The sequence below is a fragment of the Hemibagrus wyckioides genome, linkage group LG06, assembly GCF_019097595.1.
Source record: "Hemibagrus wyckioides isolate EC202008001 linkage group LG06, SWU_Hwy_1.0, whole genome shotgun sequence".
NCBI classification, from domain to species: Eukaryota; Metazoa; Chordata; class Actinopteri; order Siluriformes; family Bagridae; genus Hemibagrus; species Hemibagrus wyckioides.
This window is the reverse complement of record NC_080715.1, coordinates 27,316,855-27,335,879: the sequence shown is the minus strand read 5'-3', so window position 1 is coordinate 27,335,879 and position 19,025 is coordinate 27,316,855. Positions and strand designations below refer to the sequence as shown.

The 19,025-nt window shown below is 39.1% G+C and overlaps 1 protein-coding gene across 3 annotated transcripts in view; it reads right to left on the bottom strand.

Moving 5' to 3' along the window:
- Positions 1-19,025, bottom strand: part of uggt2 (UDP-glucose glycoprotein glucosyltransferase 2) — a 47,132-nt gene that overhangs the window by 16,031 nt on the left and 12,076 nt on the right. For 2 of the 3 annotated variants that reach the window (XM_058392523.1, XM_058392525.1), the window contains exons 6-24: positions 18,556-18,733; positions 18,356-18,452; positions 18,193-18,265; positions 17,959-18,059; positions 16,527-16,626; positions 16,100-16,160; positions 15,874-15,965; positions 14,693-14,843; positions 14,480-14,599; positions 12,474-12,559; positions 12,218-12,353; positions 11,854-11,985; positions 10,989-11,153; positions 9,068-9,191; positions 8,869-8,967; positions 8,452-8,546; positions 6,910-7,119; positions 5,834-5,965; positions 1,722-1,852 (exon numbers count right to left, since the gene is read on the bottom strand). In XM_058392523.1, the coding sequence (XP_058248506.1) occupies positions 1,722-1,852; positions 5,834-5,965; positions 6,910-7,119; positions 8,452-8,546; positions 8,869-8,967; positions 9,068-9,191; positions 10,989-11,153; positions 11,854-11,985; positions 12,218-12,353; positions 12,474-12,559; positions 14,480-14,599; positions 14,693-14,843; positions 15,874-15,965; positions 16,100-16,160; positions 16,527-16,626; positions 17,959-18,059; positions 18,193-18,265; positions 18,356-18,452; positions 18,556-18,733 (2,283 nt within the window). The remainder of the gene's footprint in view (positions 1-1,721; positions 1,853-5,833; positions 5,966-6,909; positions 7,120-8,451; positions 8,547-8,868; positions 8,968-9,067; positions 9,192-10,988; positions 11,154-11,853; positions 11,986-12,217; positions 12,354-12,473; positions 12,560-14,479; positions 14,600-14,692; positions 14,844-15,873; positions 15,966-16,099; positions 16,161-16,526; positions 16,627-17,958; positions 18,060-18,192; positions 18,266-18,355; positions 18,453-18,555; positions 18,734-19,025) is intronic. The other variant, XM_058392524.1, reaches the window with a different exon arrangement.

Here is a 19,025-nt window from a genome sequence, read left to right as displayed (position 1 = left end):
GAGGGAAGGAGGGAGGGAGAGAGAGAGAGGGAGATGGAGAGGAAAGCAGACAGAGAGAGAGAAGCAGATAGAGAGCGAGTGAGATAGAGAGTGAGTGAGAGAGAGAGAGAGCAAAAGAGAGAGAGAGAGAGAGAGAAGGCGACGGAGTGAGAGAGAGAGAGAGAGAGAGAGAGAGAGAGAGAGAGAGAGAGAGAGAGAGGCAGATGGAGTGAGAGAGAGAGACAGGGAGAGAGAAAGAGAGAGAGAGATAGAAACAGATGGAGTGAGAGAGAGAGAAAAAGAGAGAGAGAGAGAGAGAGAGAGAGAGAGAGAGGGAGATGGAGAGGAAAGCAGACAGAGAGAGAGAAGCAGATAGAGAGCGAGTGAGAGAGAGAGACAGAGAGAGAGACAGAGATAGAAACAGATGGAGTGAGAGAGAGAGAAAAAGAGAGAGAGAGAGAGAGAGAGAGAGAGAGAGAGAGAGAGAGAGAAGCAGACGGAGTGAGAGAGAGGGGGGGAGGATGGAGAGGAAAGCAGACAGAGAGAGAGAAGCAGATAGAGAGCGAGTGAGAGAGAGAGACAGAGAGAGAGAGAGAGAGAGAGAGAGATAGAAACAGATGGAGTGAGAGAGAGAGAGAGAGAAAGAGAGAGAGTGAGAGAGAGAGAGAGAGAGAAGCAGACGGAGTGAGAGAGAGAGGGGGGGAGATGGAGAGGAAAGCAGACAGAGAGAGAGAAGCAGACAGAGTGAGAGAGTGAGTGAGACAGAGAGAGAGAGAGAGAGAGAGAGAGAGAGAGGGAGAGAGAGACAGAGAGAGAGAGAGAGAGAGAGAGAGAGAGAGAGAGAGAAGCAGACAAAGTGAGAGGGGGGGGATGGAGAGGAAAGCAGACAGAGAGAGAGAAGCAGATAGAGAGCGAGTGAGAGATAGAGAGAGAGAGAAAAAGAGAAAAAGAGAGAGAGAGAGAGAGAGAGAGAGAAACAGATGGAGTGAGAGAGAGAGAGAGAGAGAGAGAAGCAGACAGAGTGAGAGAGTGAGTGAGACAGAGAGAGAGAGAGAGAGAGAGAGGGAGAGAGAGAGACAGAGAGAGAGAGAGAGAGAGAGAGAGAGAAGCAGACAAAGTGAGAGAGTGAAAGAGAGAGAGAGAGAGAGAGAGAGAGAAGCAGACAAAGTGAGAGAGTGAAAGAGAGAGAGAGAGAGAGAGAGAGAGAGAGAGAGAAGCAGACAAAGTGAGAGAGTGAAAGAGAGAGAGAGAGAGAGAGAGAGAAGCAGACAGATTGAGAGAGTGAAAGAGAGAGAGAAGCTGTTGAGGGAACGTTTATAGCAGCTGTAACGTAGATAAAGACGTGAGCTAACTGTGAAGGAGCTAATTCTAACTATAAACTTAAAATGTAAGACACGTCATTACTAAATGAAACACACAGGGCTGTTATATAAAAATAATGCGCTTCTGGTGAGAATTATTATCATTATTTTGGTCTTGTCTTGTGTTACATATGTATTTAAACCATGTGTGCAATCTTCCTGATAAACACAAACAAACACATTAAAGAGTTATTATTGATGGTTAATGGTTGATGTTTTTTGTCTGGAACACACTGGATTACACGTCATGGCTAAAATGATCTTAACAGTGCTGTGTCGTGATGATGTGAGAATTCCTACAGAGAAATTATAACCAAGCTAATGTCAGCTTTTAGAAGGTTTGTGTTATACGTCTCAGGAGACAGGGAAGCAGGTGCATACTTTTTGGGTGTCAGGCTCATTTGCTTCACTTTAGCCTTGATCTTCTCTGCCGAGGTGCTGAGCGTGAGTTTCTCCAGCAAGTGGAAGTCATCCGTGCTGAACTCCTCCTCTTCTGCAAACGGACCCAGGACCTAGAGAGGGACAGGAAACATCAGTCTTATTACATCCAACACATACACAGATCAAAGTTCAAGGGAAAAAGCAACGGTAAGAATAATAATTAAAAAAAAAAAAAAAAAACAGAAAGTGGTAGTCCTGTCTGAGTAGAAGATAAATTACTTCTAGCAACGTCAAAGCAATGGGACTGTATGGTGGATGGTTTTAATGCTAATGAGACATGCTAGTTACCACATTTCTTTTAATCACTCTGCCAGATGGCCATTTAAAAAGTTTTTCAGGTAAGTAAAAAAAAAAAAAAGAAAAGAAAAGAAAAGAAAACCTTTGTTATACTCCTGTATTTTGTAGCCATGGTTTGGGTCCAAGATCCCTTTCAACGGAAGCGTTACTACATAACAATACAAAATTATTCGAACTGATCACCTTCTCCTATGATGAACGCTCTCTGAGGGAATATTTTGTGGAAGCATTGTTTTTTCTCCTTCGGTACAGACTTTTGGAATGGAAGTCAAGGCAGCTTATGATGGCTTAACACCTCACTCACACACTTTCTCATGGCTTTTTCTTTTTTTTGGTCACTCCATTGTGGCATGATTTCACAGATCAAGCATAACATTATGACCACCTGCCTAATATTGTGTTGGTCCCCCTTTTTGCTGCCAAAACAGCCCTGACCCTTTGGAGCATGGACTCCACTAGATCCCTGAAGGTGTGCTGTGGTATCTGGCACCAAGATGTTAGCAGCAGATCCTTGGGCCCCACCTCGCAACTTACAGGACTTAAAGGATATTTACAGGACTTAAAGGATACTTTTGATAGATATTGACCACTGTAGACCGGGAACACCCCACAAGAGCTGCAGTTTTGGAGATGCTCTGATCCAGTGGTCTAGCCATCACAATTTGTCCCTTCATCAAACTCGCTCTAATCCTTACACTTGCCCATTTTTCTGCTTCTAACACATCAACTTTGAGGACAAAATGTTCACTTGCTGCCTAATATACCCCAAACATAATTCAGTGCCATAATTCAGGGCTCGTTTTGCACGTTTTCCCCTGACATTAGACACCAAAAGCTGTCAGTTTAGCATAATTGTCGTTGATAAGCCTAACACTTAACTTAAAACATGTCGAGCGTAGATAATTAGCAATTAAAAACCTTTCAAATCCTCTCTAGGAAAGCAGCATTAGTGAATTTGGTGTGTAAAATTGCCCCTTTAAAGGTTCTGTGTATGGACAGTGATATGAAGTGTCAGGATAGTCAGGTGCTGATGCTTGCCTGTGCTTTCATGCTATTGGACAGGCTGAGAGACAACGGTGTCTACAACACAGTGCACACACTCACCTGTGACCTTGAAAGAGAATGTTGCATGCTGAGTAAATGGCAGGGAGAATTGAGATGCCAGGCTGTGTGGCAGTAGGAGTCAGACAGGGACTACAGATCATCATTACTCATGAATCACCACATAGAAAATCTACAGCTGAGCAAATAGCTGACCAGTCGATTGAAACAGTCTGGCGCATCAATACCTGGACAAATTTATTCTTATTTTAGCTGTGTTCCACAATGTATTGGAGTTGAAATTGTAGAAAAAAATCTTTACATCCAATTCGGGTCAACAGTGCAGGGATTATTGCCCTTTTATATGCACTTTAAGGGACCAAAAGTAACTGGACAATTGGGTTTTCAGCCATTTGTGTTTTATTCCATCACTGTTTCCATACTGAGTAAATGCATTGGAGTTCATTTTAAGTGTTGCATTTGCATTTTTAATTTGGTCCTGTTCCAAATGAGCTGCCACCGTCAGTGAAGCCATCAGACATCAGAGAGATATGAGCAAATCTACTGCTTGGTATATATTTGTAAAAAGAAAGAATGCACTAAGTGAGCTTGTGGAAAACCAAGTGACCTAGAAGACCATAAAAAACAACTTTGTTGGAAGGCAGAAAAATCCTTTCCTTGGTGGCTCACAAAAGGTAGGCGTGTCTATGTCAAAGTCAACAATCAAGAGAAGATTTCACCAGAGTACCACAAGGTTCCGATAAACCACTGCCTCAAAAACATAAAGACTAGAGCTGCCAGAAAACACCTGTACAGTTCTAGAACAACATCCTATAAGCAGACAAGACAAATATCAACTTGTACTGCTCATGATCATCACCTCCTCATCTCATGTCATGGTATGGACATGTATGACTTCCAAATGATTCCACTGTATTGATGATGGATGAATTCTATATTATCTTCTCAGATTCACCCAGATGCTTCCAAACCAATTAGACAGAGCTTCACAGTGAAGATGAATACATGCATACCTCGAAAGCAACCTAAGACTATGTGAGATGTTCTGTAAAGGCCAGGTCAATCACCCGACCTGAATCCAAGTCAGCATGCATTTCCATTAATGGAGGCAAAACTAAACACCATAATAATAAGCAGGAAATAAAAGACAGATGCATGGAAAAAAATCAAGCATCTGGAGATGTCCAGACATCAGGCAGTCACTGACTACAAAGGATTTGCAACCAAGTATTTAAAATGACAATTTAGGATAAAATAATCAAACGAGAGAGAGAGAGAGAGAGAGAGAGAGAGAGAGAAAGAGAGAGAAAGAAAGAAAGAAAGAAAGAAAGAAAGAAAGAACTTTGTCAAAGTCCAAATATTTAAAGACCGTACTTCAGGTGGTAGTTAGTAGTGGCTATCTCTGAACTTACTGGTGGCCACATGCTCTGCTTCTTCATATTTAATATTAATATACAGTACCGTCTTTTTTTCCTCAGATGTTTAGGTCTTTCACATTGGTGTGTTAGTAGAATATCACTAAATAAAGTATTATTTAATTCCTAAAACAAGATGGGGCATATATAGAAAAATAATCTATATGCAGACTTGATTCTAGTTCCTGCTATCAGTTGTGTTATAACAGCAAGAAATTCATCTTTTTCTTATACAATTTGTTAAATATAATTGTTTATCTGTTCAGTGTATTATGAGTCAGCCATACTTTAAATGATATGTCACTACAGAAATGTTAACTATAGAAGAGGTGCATTGGTATAATTCTGTGATTTTTTTCTTGCAGTGACTGTCAGAGCTGCTGTTATAAAAAAATACACTGATCAGGCATAACATAATGACCACCTGCCTAATATTGTGTTGGTCCCCCTTTTGCTGCTAAAACGTGGCATGGACTCCACTAGATCCCTGAAGGTGTGCTGTTGTATCTGCACCAAGATGTTAGCAGCAGATTCTTTAAGATATTTACAGGACTTATTGGACTTAAAGGATACTTTTGATATATACTGACCACTGCAGACCGGGAACACCCCACAAGAGCTGCTCTTTTGGAGATGCTCAGATCCAGTCGTCTAGCCATCACAATTTGGCCCTTGTCAAACTCGCTCAAATCCTTACTCTTGCCCATCTTGCTTCTAACACATCAACCTTGAGGACAAAATGTTCACTTGCTGTCTAATATATCCCACCCACTAACAGGGGCCATGATGAGGAGATCATCAGTCTTATTCACTTCACCTAATGTTATGCCTGATCGGTGTCTAAACTATGTCTGATCGATCTTGATTGAGAATGCTACAACACTGTGGAATAATTACAAATTACTTTTGAGATTAAAACATCCCCTTAGATGTCTTGGACCTACAGAAGCAGACGAAGTCCTCAGAAGATTTTTGAGGATTCTTAAAACAACCGACTAATCAGTTTCCAACCGATGGCAGAAAGATGTGATGCAGTCTTAAAGGCAAAGGGATATCACGTTAAAAGGTTAAAACTCATCCAGTTTTTCTGATATTTAGAAACTTTACCTTTTGTTTTTATTTGCTACAGTGCTTTATGTAATCTTCAGCTCATTATATTTCATGCAGCAACATCAGTAGAAGTCTATAAAGTATTCAGTATTCGTAGGTGTTACTTTTTTACGTTGGAGAGAAGAACAAAAAAAATCAAAACAAAACAACCCGCATGTAGAGTCTCACCCTGCCATTGCTGACCACAGCCGCCTGCCCTGCCTTCACCTTCAGTACCTCCTGACAGAACCTCTGCTGGCTGTGCAAAAAGCCCAACTCCATAGTGTTGAACTTCTTCTCAAAGGTATCCTGGTCCATGCCCTGCAGCACAGTGATATATACACATATGAATCTACAAGAATCTATCAAAGCACAGAAAGGTTCAGTTAAATCAAAGCTTTTTTTGTATAATAAAATGTAGGACACTTGTTTAAGCCATACACATATACATGAAAAACAAACCCACTACAGTAATATGTGAGGAATGTGATATTATCATTACCAATATTTTGACTACAACCTTATAGTCCGGCTTATTTTAAGGAATAAGGCATATAACAATTGATAAATGATTGACCCCAGTGCAAAAAAACTCAAAGCATACAGTACTTACAGAAAGATATGATAATCAACCAAGCGGTCATATTGATGACACTGGTATTAAACATTGGCTTTTGTGTCAATGGAGCATGTGCTTTGCAGGCAGAGATTATTCATATTCACACAAACCCCCAAAAGAGAGAGGGGAACAAAAATGCTGTAATCAGCATAATCATAAAAATCTTGCAGCACAAGCTCTCAGGGCACCATGCTCATATACTGCTTCACATCTAACTTTACAGCTGAGTTTTAACATTTAAAAAGGTTAAACGTAAAGAGTTTAGGAGGCATAGACATGGAGATCGACATGTCTTCAATGACTAATCCATTCCAAATTGGCTCATTATGTGTGGATCAATGTCCTTATAGAAGCAGGACTCAGCACATGAGGAGGATCTCATCACATATGGCTGAACTGTGCACTATCAGCAAAGGTATAAAGTGTGTACACCTTTACTGGTCTAGTTTAATGGAAGATTTCAAACTAGTAATCATAATCACAATGCAAAATATAAAGATAGACATATTTACAGGAAAAAAAAACACACACATTGTCTTTCTAGAAAATCTGTCATTCAAATGCAAAGGCAAAGACAGAATAATTGAACTAACTCTTGCTAAGTATCACTCATTCATGGTAAATGGTCACCGTCAGCACTACTAACCTTTAAGAGTAGATCTTTAATCTTGGTGCCCTGTGTGAGGAGTTGTACAGTCTCTTCTTTGAGAAGCTTCAGGGTGAAATCGAGGGTACTCTTGGTGCTTTGTGTGAGAAAGGAGGCCCAGATGGCTCTGTATAAGCCGCTGTTGTCTTCTGTGGGTTGGTCACTAGGGTTATTAATCACACTGACACGGCTACTGGAACTACTGGACTTCTGCAAGAGCGGAAATTAAAGGTTAATGACGCAAAGAAAACAGCAATAAAACGTTTCTACACATACACAAAGGAGTTACAATGTGCATAGATTTAATGAGAAATTTGATGTATTTTTGGGGGGGATATATATATTTTTTTATTATTATGGAGTTGCAACTTGATTCATTAAATAGTTTAAAAAAATAAAAATAAAACTCAAGTTTATTAGATTTGTATACACCAATCAGGCATAACATTATGAGCACTGAGAGGTGAAGTGAATAACACTGATGATCTCCTCATCATGGTACCTGTTAGTGGGTGGGATATATTAGGCAGCAAGTGAACATTTTGTCCTCAAAGTTGATGTTAGAAGCAGGAAAAATGGGCAAGTGTAAGGATTTGAGCGAATTTGACAAGGACCAAATTGTGATGGCTAGATGACTGGATCAGTGCATCTCCAAAACTGAAGCTCTTGTGGGGTGTTCCCGGTCTGCAGTGGTCAGTATCTATCAAAAGTGGTCCAAGGAAGGAACAGTGGTGAACCGGTGACAGGGTCATGGTCGGCCAAGGCTCATTGATGCACGTGGGGAGTGAAGGCTGGGCCATGTGATCCAATCCAACAGACGAGCTACTGTTACTCAAATTGCTGAAGATGTTAATGCTGGTTCTGATAGAAAGGTGTCAGAATACACAGTGCATGACGGGTCAGGGCTGTTTTAGTAGCAAAAGTGAGACTAACACAACATTAAGCAGGTGGTCATAATGTTATGCCTGATCTGTGTATTTTAAGCTATATATTTTAATAGAATTTAAAGCACTTTACACAGCACCCAACACCACTGCCATGTTAGGTTCACTTTTAATGTTATATTTCTTGTGTATGTTCATATCCTAAATCAGACGCCTGAGACTGAATTCCATAGCTGCTGGGATTGATCAAAATCCCAACTAGATTAACTAGCGGTGTACCTGATCATACACAGTGGAAATGTATGCTTACAATAATGTCACAGTCAGTATAGATAAATGTGTGTTATAGTTACGAACCCAGTGCAAAGTAAAAACCTGCGCCTGATGTAAAAACGATCATGAACATACAGTATGTGTGAATCACACTGTGTTACCCCCAATACCATTTCACTGTGTGAAGGAAATTTAAAATGCAATAGCTTAGTGGTTAAGGTGTTGGACTACTGATCTGAAGGTTGTGAGTTTGAATCCCAGGTCCACCAAGCTGCCACTTAACCCTCAATTGTATACAATGTAAGTTATGCTAGATAAGGGCGTCTGCCAAATAAAGAAATTTTGTTCTTAATTAGAGCAATTGCAAACAAAAGCAAGAGCTCACCATATGTTTTAATGCATTTAGCAGAATCTGCCTTCCAGAGACTTGCTCAAGATCTGCAACAATCCAAATGGTCACTCCGTACACCATCTCGTCTTCTAGAGCAAAACAACAAAGAGCACATTAAACTACGGTGACGTGGATCTAATCTGAGACAATTCATTTTAAAAACTACTGAGAGGAAAACTGATAAGAAATGAAAAATAAAATGAAGGTTTATATCAATGGCAAAGATCAAACACTATAGTCTATTGCAAAATGTGATAAACACACAGATAAAGATATAAAGATCAGCATCAGAAGCTCATAAAGATCAGGATCAGAAGCTGAAAAGAAAAACAAAGCTTGAAAAAGAAATGATTCTATCAGGTACAAAACTGATGTGAAAAACGAAATCTTTTTTGTCTTACTGACACTTACCATGCTTTGTTAAATACTTCATTCTCTTCGAGATAACAGCTGTCTTGTCCTTGGAGTCCAGAAATGAGAACATTGCTGGATCATCCCAGTCATCGGTAACTGCGAGTTTTAGACAAAAACAAAATTCGAAGCTGTCTGTCGGGAATGTAGAGGTGAAAGAGCTACTGGTGCAAGCTTGTCATTAATGACTCAGTGTTACCTGGAGATGCGGTGAAGTCCAGATATCTCCTGTCTGAGCTTAGGATAAGAGGGTTAATGCGTGGCACTACATTAGGCTGCTCCATTAAGAAGTCCACCACATCTGTACCTTCAGAGATCTGACCCTGTTTATTGGAGGACCATCAAAAAAAAACAACAACTTTCAAAAGACTAAATCTGTAGCAGTCAATGACAAAAATAGAAATCCAATTGAAAATGGCATCATTTATGATTTTTGAATAGAAAAAAAAAGAAAATGAACAGACATTACAACTAAGACGATTTAAAATATAGTCATGTGGCACAAAAGAGAGTGAGTCTGTGAGTTATTGGATAATATTTACAGAGCCTTCTGAAAGTACTGAAACATCAAGCTCAATTCATTTGTTTTTGTCTGAGATCAAAACGAGACAATAGATCAGAATTTAAGCTTTCATTTCCTGATATTCACATCTAGATCTGTTAAATAACTTATTTAACGTATTAGGCAGAGCACCCAAACCTCACTGGGTGAAATGGTGTTCAGTTGGGTTAAGCTCTGGTAATTCACTTGGCCTGTCTAAAACCTTTGATTTTTTCCACTGATGAAGTCCTGGTGTTGTGTTGTTGGTCTCATTGTCTTGCTGCATGATAACATTTCTCCTGATTAATCTGGATGCAGTTCTTTATAAATCTGCAGGCAGAATGTCCCTGTAAACGTCTGATTTCATTCTGCTGCTACCGTCATGAGTTACATCAACAATAAAGATTTGTGAGTCTGAGTCTTTGTGAATTTCTTCTGGCTTTCTAATTATCACTGCTGATGAGTGGTTTGTGGTATGGCATGTATATTTCTGCTCACTGGATTTTGACACCTTCACCCCTGCCCTGTGGAGACTGCTGGTGATGTAACTTCCTGTTGTTTTGGGGTTTTCCTTAACAGCTCTCACAGTGTTTTTGTCATCAACTGCTATTGTGTTCCTTGGCGAGCATGATCGGTACATCAGTGATTTCTGTCTTTTTTTTTTGGACATTCCTAATAATTGTATTGGCTATGGCTAATTTTTATACAAAGGATCTGATTGATTTTTTTTCTCTTTGCTCAGCTTCAAAATGGCTTGCTTTTCTCTCAACAAGACAGCTCTCTGGTCTTTATTTTGGTTTATCCTTTTTAACAACAAATGCAGCCTTCACTGGCTAAAATCCAGAGATAATAGACATTCGGATATATTAATAGTTTAAACAATCAATCTAACAGACACACCTGGGTGCATCTCAGTAAATGATGAAATAATGAAAATAAATGAAAACTGAAAATCTGATCTACTGTCGGAAATGCATCTCAAACCCAAATGTCTTCAGGGAAATATATATATATATATATCACATTTGCAAATATTTGAACTGTCATCATTTTCATCTTTTACCAAGTTATTTGTTATTTGTGATAATAAAGGAATGTCAGTGACACTCCATAACACACTACCTGTCTCGTTAATTTTAATATCTTTACATTTCCTTTTGTTTTATGGCTATAAACACTTTTGCACATATTAAATAAATCTGTTTTTAAAAATATATTCTTCTTTTACTTGACCTGCATTCATTAAAATCATTTATACATTTTACAAAAGAATATTACAGAAGTATTTGACACTGAAAAGTGACATATTTGGATCTCTATTCCATTCATTATAAACAATAAAGAAATGATATTACAACAAAATTTTACGTACAAGCTTTTCAGTAGTGTCCTCCAGTTTAAGAATTCTATCATCACCCAAAAACTATATTAAAGACTATAAAAACTATACCAAGTATGCAAATGTATACATATTTAATTGAATGAAGCCTCATTTGCATACTTAAATGTTCACCTGCTGTGTCTTTCCTTCAATTAAGAAATAAAAGAACGTTAAGAATAATACTGTGATGCTGAATACCATGAAGACGGCTCTCTGGAAGACGTTAGTTGCATCCATGATGTGCTGGAGCAGAATGGTTTCCAACTCGTCTGGGTCCATCTCCTCGGCGCTGAGTGGAACCCCGTTAAACAGCCCCACGGGAAGAGCGCCCAGCCCGCTCTTTCTGTAGAAAACTGCCCCAGCCTAACAGATCAAACCAGCATAAACCATTCGATTAACTCTATAAAATGGACACTGACTGGAACACTGAGTCTACGTTTAAAACAATAGCAGGGCAGCATTTTCCCACCACCCTCCATATCACTATACATCACATTACCACAAAACCTAGACAGCATATATTATTTCAGTATTTATACTTTCAGTATGTTATAAGTATCTTTGCATTTGTTATGTGCATTAAATAAATTTGTTCAATTCATCATAATCTCCAGTAAATTACTATCAAATTGAATGCTCTTAATTATAAGCATGAAACCCAATTAGTATGTGGAGATCACAGTTGATAAAATTCAAATAAAAGAAATAAAGAATTTATTAATATTTACAAAGTTACAATACAAACTTCAATATTTTCATGTGTGGCTATTAGAAACGATTCAAATCTTCCTCTTCATGCTTTATATTGCCTCATTAGTCTATTTTAATCTGAAGTTTATCTCTTGTGCCTGTAAAAAGTCTAATACTCTAAATAATCAACCTACAAAATGATGGTGTAGCATGTGAGCCAGAATACGAGTAACTTTCCCTGTGTAACTAGTGAAGTATATTATATGGACTCTAAATAAATGCCTGAAAATATCCATAAAAAATCCATAGTACGGACATATGCAATTATATATTTAAAAGACAAAAAAAAAAAGAAGCAGTAAATACATCCTACCTTTCTTTTATCATCATAGGCTGAGTCCACCCCAAGAATTTTGGCAGCATTAGCTTTTGGAAATTTCTTCTTCAGATATGCTGTCACAGTCTCAACCGATAAGGAATCTCCAACATCTACTTTGTTATACATCTGTAAGCGCATCAAGATGTAATTTAGATATCTGACAGCTCGATTAATGTCGGGTCATGGCTCTGAGATTAGCTGATGCTTCTCTTCTGTTGTACAATGATGAAATCAGGACAATTCCTGAGAGATGACAAATAAATCTCTAGTGCACTAAAGGTAAACTGTCATATGGAATGAAAGAGAAGTACTTCCAAATTAAAAGTGAAAGTAGAAAGAAGCCTCTTGTCCTACTCACAGACACCATGGATAAGAAAGCCTGGGTTATGTCATACTCCTCTGTAATATAGTTAAACACTCTGACGAAAGCAACACCGGCATCTGAGTAACCATCCACCTTTTCATCAGTATTAACAACAAAGACAAATCCAATCCTAAAAGAAATAAATAAATAAATATTTACACATGGATGTATCTTTAGGCAGAAATGAGCAGCATGTAAGTTAAAGTATATCAATTATAATTAGTGGTAGAGTTTCATAAACTGTGCTGACCTGAGAGGAATCTTGTGTTTGTAAAAGAGCTCGGCTAATTTGACAAGTTCAATGCTGTCCTCCTGAACTGGGTCCAGAAACAGAACCTGGGAAAGGAAGATGAATATAATATTTTTAAACCACATCTGACGCAGTAAAAAAACAGACACATATGAAAATGTTTGTGGACACCTGACTATCACACGCATTTTGAAAATACAGTTCCTTTGCTGTTATGATAAACTCCACTCTTTTGTGAACGCTTATATAGGGCATGACTGTGGGGATTAATGTTCACTCAAATACAAGAACATTTGTGAAGTTGTAATGCACAAGGACATCATCATTCTAGAACAAAGACGTCCTAGACAATGCGTTGTGCGTCCTGCTTTGTGGCAACAGCTTGGAGAAGTACCATATAAACCGACCAGGCATAACATTATGACCACCTGCCTAATATTGAGTTGGTCCCCAATTTTGCTTCCAAAACAGTCCTGACCCGTCATGCACTGTGTATTTTGACACCTTTCTATCAGAACCAGCATTAACTTCTTCAGCAATTTGAGCCACAGTAGCTCATCTGTTGGATCGGATCACATGGGCCAGCCCTCGCTTCCCACGTGCATCAATGAGCCTTGACCGCCCATGACCCTGTCGCAGGTTCACCACTGTTCCTTCCTTGGACCACTTTTGATAGATATTGACCACTGCAGACCGGGAACACCCCACAAGAGCTGCAGTTTTGGAGATGCTCTGATCCAGTCATCTAGCCATCACAATTTGGCCCTTATCAAACTCGCTCAAATCCTTACGTTTGTCCATTTTTCCTGCTTCTAACACATCAACTCTGAGGACAAAATGTTCACTTGCTGCCTAATATATCCCACCCACTAACAGGTGCCATGATGAGGAGATCATCAGAGTTATTCATTTCACCTCTCACTGCTCAGAATGTTATGCCTGAATGGTGTATGGGCATGACGGTCAGGTGTCCACCTACTTTTTGCCATATACACACACAAAAAGCACTATATTAGGAACACTATACTAATACTGGGTAGGGTCTCCCTTTGCTCTCAAATCTTTCTTCATGGCATAGATTCCACATGATGCTGGAAACATTCCTTTTAGATTCCCATCTGTGTGGACATAGTTGCATTAGAAAGTTTACATTTATTTGCACTTTTAACAATGGACATTGTGTCAAAGCAGCTTTACAGAAGTATAGAAACATAGAAAAAAATTATAAAGTTTAAAGTTAAGTTACTATTTTATCCCAAATGAGAAGCTTGATGAGGTGACGGTGGTGAGGAAAAACTATGATGATATGACGAAGAAACCTTGAGAGGAACCAGGCTCAGAGGAGAAACTCATCCTTATCTGGGTGACACTGGACAGTAAATAATGTAACTGTTGATAATGTCCTTTTTACAAGAGCAACCAAGAGCTCTTGAGGAACTAACAGGTCTGAGTTCATTACAGACTTAGCACTAATTCCATCCTGCTGAAAGCTGACCGATGCAATGGCAGTTCAAAGACTCCACGTGGGTCTATCCACAGCGGTGCCCTGTTTCACAGGCTGTCCACGCAGAACTATCCCCAGGAGCACTGATCACCACCAAGTGACGAGACTCCAACCAGGGTTAGAGCGTCTGGAAGGATCAGGCAGGTCCGGAAAGAAGAAGTGAAATCTCCTGTTCTACCACATCCCAAAGGTGTTCTATTGGATTCAGATCCGGATACTTGGAAAAACACTGAAGAACTCATTGTCCTGTTCATGAAACCAGTCTGAGACGACTTTTGCTTTGTGACATGGAGCATGATCATGCTGGAAGCAGCCATTAGAAGATGGTGAATTGTGATCAAGCAGTTGCACGCGGTCAGGAAATAGGCTGTGGCATTCAAACGATTCGTATTAACCACCCCAAAGTGAGCCACATAGGTGTTCCTAATAAAGTGCTCACTGAATGTAGTGTATAATGGAAATACAGTACCTGAAAGTGAAAGTGAATAAGGTTCTAACTAACCAAATTGAAGAAGTTCCGGCGGATTTGTCGAATCACGCCAGGAAATGTGGCTCTGAGCAGCTCCTGAATGCTGGAGGGCCAGTTCCGGTACATGGAGTCTGTCTCAATATCATTAACCCACTGAAACGTAACAATAAATGTAAAATGACCCATAAATGGTAAATTAAAACGCGTTCTCATTTTATCACTTAACCTGAATTTTATAAGCCTCACCATAATAGCAGTATGTTGGATGTCCAGGGCATAGCTGTCCTCCACAGTGGTCACAGGAAGGCGCAGAAATTTGCCTAGGGTTGTGCCCGTGATTCCAAGGTTATGAAGCCCCTCTAGAAGCTTTGCTTCTCCTCGGATAATGTCCAGTATGCTGCCCAGTGGAAAGAGAGAAAAGTGAGGTTTAGTCTTATCCCTTATAAGTATCTTACATGCACGAGTGTTGATCAATTTTAATATGCTTAATCTAACAGATTTGAATATTAGCCGGCTGCTGAAAAAGTGCCAAACAAATGCTACACCAAGACGAAAGAAATATGAGTGAAAAGAAATAAATATATTTCTGAAATATTGAAAAATCTAATGTATTTATGAATACACTACAAGGCAATATTTTGAACACACCTGCTTACAGAAGAGCTTTCTACTATTGGACAATAATAGAGAAGACCCTATCACTAGGAAACAACACAGGGAATTAGGCAGTTTTCAATATTTTTTTTTATGCTTTACTATTTTATACTGTTGGCATTTTCTCAACCAGCTTCATGAAGGAGCTTCACCCAGGAGGCTTTTCTTAGAGGCAGAGCACTTGCTCCATCTTCTTCTTTAGTGTAAAAAAAAAACTACATGTTTAAGGGAGGCATTCACATTTTAAGTAAAACTGACATGTTTGAACTAAAAATGCATTTTTACTACTAAAGAATTTTATACACATTATGATCCTAAGGAGTTTGAAAAGGTTTAAAAGCTACAGGTATTGGCTGAGTTGCTGTGTAAATACAATAAATACGAACGAACCCACTCAAAAGCTTCTAAAAGCCATTATATCAATTTTAGGAATCATTCAGACTGATAAAAGAAACAGCTAACTTGGTGTATGCAAATTTTTTGACCCACAGGAAAATGGATATAGTGAGTTAAAGCTGAAACAAGTCTCTAATGGATCATTTGAAATGAACTCTGATGTATACAAAGCAGATGTTCTTACAGAATCAAAAGAAATGTAGAATAACCCAGATTGAATATCTTCAGTCTAGGTGTAAACATTTTGTCCTTAACTTTATTATTTACATTTTACACGACCTCATATTGGCCTTTTTGCCATGTAAGCGATTAATTCATACACTAAAATAAGCGGCTTCAGACTGTACTAAGATGCTGTTTTCTTCCTGAGGTGGTACCTGAAGGGGTTATGAAGGTCCAGATCGATGTGCATCCCGTTAATGTAGAGACTAGCATCACCAGGTTTGATTCCCAGAGATTTGCTCAGTCGCTGAGGAACAAAATACAAGCACAAATCTATTTATTATATTGTTATACACTCAACACAAAGATTCCTGGAGACACACAACACCATGGATTTATTTTATTTATTTATTTTTACAAGCAGTAGTTATTAAGCCGCACCTTTTGGTTCTCCTCAATTTCTTTCCTCATTTCTTGGTTTACAGGCACTCTGGTCAGTGATCTGTGAGGACAGTAAAACATGCGCAGTCACCATCAGCTCTTTCTAACATCCCCGGGGAGTCATAAAATCCCCCCCGTTTTAATCTCTAAAAATCTGCACTCTTTAAGGTGCTATATCTGCCGAGCTGACTCACTGTAAACAGCAACTGACTCAGCACTTTTCCTGTGCAGCACATAAAGCTTTCTGAAGCACGATCACACAATAAAATCGACTCAGAGTCACCGAACAAGCCAGCAATCAGATCAGAAATCTTACACAGGACCATGAACGGATAATGGAGATCAGACTAAGATATTCTTTTAGACATAGATTAAGATGTTATTTTATTTCACAGCTTTAAACAAAAAAAACCTTTTTTTTAAAAACCTTGCTTTGCTGGGGAAATTTTGACTGAGATCTCGCATCAGTTTGAGGGAATCAAACTTCGGCACTGTCACGATCCGGGTCGCTGCTTGGAAACTCAGGTCTGTTGATATAAAGGAAGGAACAAGACACAATGTAGAGACACCAATTCAGTATCTGTTAAAAGAAATTACCAATCAGATTTTGATCAACTCAATCACACAATCACTGATAACAAAATGAAAAAGAATTAAATTTACAAGATGACAATTGAAAGGAAAAAAATGAATAAATGCACACCGATCAGGCATAACATTATGACCAGGTGAAGTGAATAACACTGATGATCTCTTCATCATGGCACCTGTTAGTGGGTGGAATATATTAGGCAGCAAGTGAACATTTTGTCCTCAAAGTTGATGTGTTAGAAGCAGGAAAAATGGACAAGTGTAAGGATTTGAACAAGTTTGACAAGGGCCAAATTGTGATGGCTAGACGACTGGATCAGAGCATCACCAAAACTGCAGCTCTTGTGGGGTGTTCCCGGTCTGCAGTGGTCAGTATCTATCAAAAGTATCCTTCAAATCCTGTAAGTTGCATGACTTAAAGGATCTGCTGCTATCATCTTGGTGCCAGACACCACAGCAAACCGAGTCCATGCCTCGACAAGTCATAACAAATCACCTTTATCCTAACCTATCCTAACTCGAGTGGTCTTATCCAGGATGACCTTCACCCTTCAACAGGGCACGAGAACTCACTGAATGATAATGATACAATCAAATGCAAAAAAATATTTGAACACAGACTGTAAATTGGGGATTGAGGACAGGGCTCTGTATCAAACCCGAGGGACCAGTAAAGCGTCAGTACCTGGTAGCTCCGCCCCCTTTATGCTACATATGCAAATATGTGAGTGTTGAGAGTCAGGGGGTCACTTTTTGTTAAATATTTTTGTTAATTCTGCCTCATGATTTTGTTATCATATTAAAGGACATACCCATATATCATCATGGGCTATAGTTTTTTGGTACTTGACTGTAATATATTTAAGATTGATAAGTAAATCAATATGTTGTAGAACACTTTTTTTTATAGCTATGAAAATGAAAAGTCGGTTATTTAGAATCGGTTTGTTTAGTATGGAAATGATCTGATTAGGAATCAGTTTCTAATTCAATAGATAAAATTCACTTAAAGGACGAATACGACAAGGCGACTCGGTGCAGGCTATTAGCATCTGTTCAGCAGTCAGCACGTAGGAGCAGAACAGATCACTGCACCAAACTCAGGCGGAAAGCACAACATTTGCACGGCTTCTCCATTCATCACTTAGACGTTTCTAAAGGCGTACACAGATCTCCGTCCTCACTCTGCGTGAAGCTGCTTGGACCCACATTTTGTGCCCTGGACTCTAGGTTGAAGAGCGGGACATTAATAAATGCGGTGTGTTTACCTTGCAGCTCCCACACTTTGAGAGGCGCCATGTCGTTCGTGCTCTCCAACAGATGCCTCCTCAGTTCCCCTAATTGTTCCTGCAGTTCTGGATGAGACTCCCTGTGGAGAGAAGATAATGGACTGCATTTGTATTTTATAATATAATCGATGATATTTTCACTCGAAACACCACTAAATGTACTTTAAAGAGCATGTAATGGAAAAAAAAAACATTGGGCTTGTATATTTTCACCTTAAGTTTCCAAATAAAAAGCCCTGGATGTCATCTGTGTCATCCTCTTCAACAGTGGCTGCTGATTTTGAATCTAAAAAAAAAAATAACATATTGTCCTCTTAATAATCTCCACAAAGTAATCGATGAGATCTCAGTATCATAATGTAAATGTATTATGAACCTTTAACTTGTGTGTCATCCACAGCTTTGTACTCGGTATTTTTAATGGCCAGCTCCACACCATATCCAGACAGCAGCATGTGCTGCTTCTTTGGCTCCTGTTGAAACACATAAGAACTTGAAATAAACTGCATACAAGGGATAATTTGTTTCTTTGTCTGTTTATGAATAAATTGTTTATCTAACGAGAAACAAACTCACAGCAACAAAATGGCGCAGCACATAGATCAGCTTCCCCTCTGCTGCCTTCTCAGAAAGAACCTTATGGAAGGTGTTGAACTTTTTGGTGCCGATTTCTGCGTAAAGTATGGCAACTGGAAGATCTGTCCCATTGACCCCTGGATACTTGTGATCGTTCTTATACAAGTACGGCTTTGGCCTGTGAATGTAAAAATGTGAAACCGAATCAACAGACACGGCTGCTGTGCAGGATAAAACCTGTCCAAGATTCACAGATTTTGAGTGAATAGTTTGAATCCACCTATGAAGTGATCCCACACCACTCACCTGGTGTGGTTAGCTAAAACTCTCTGGCTGAATGAGTACACGGTCATTTAAGTGAAGGTTTGGGTTAAAGGTTATGATCGGACGTTGAAATGTACTGTGAGATCCTATAAAGGTTTGTTTACTTTCTTACACACATACAAAAGCTGAGTGTGTATGAAGATTTT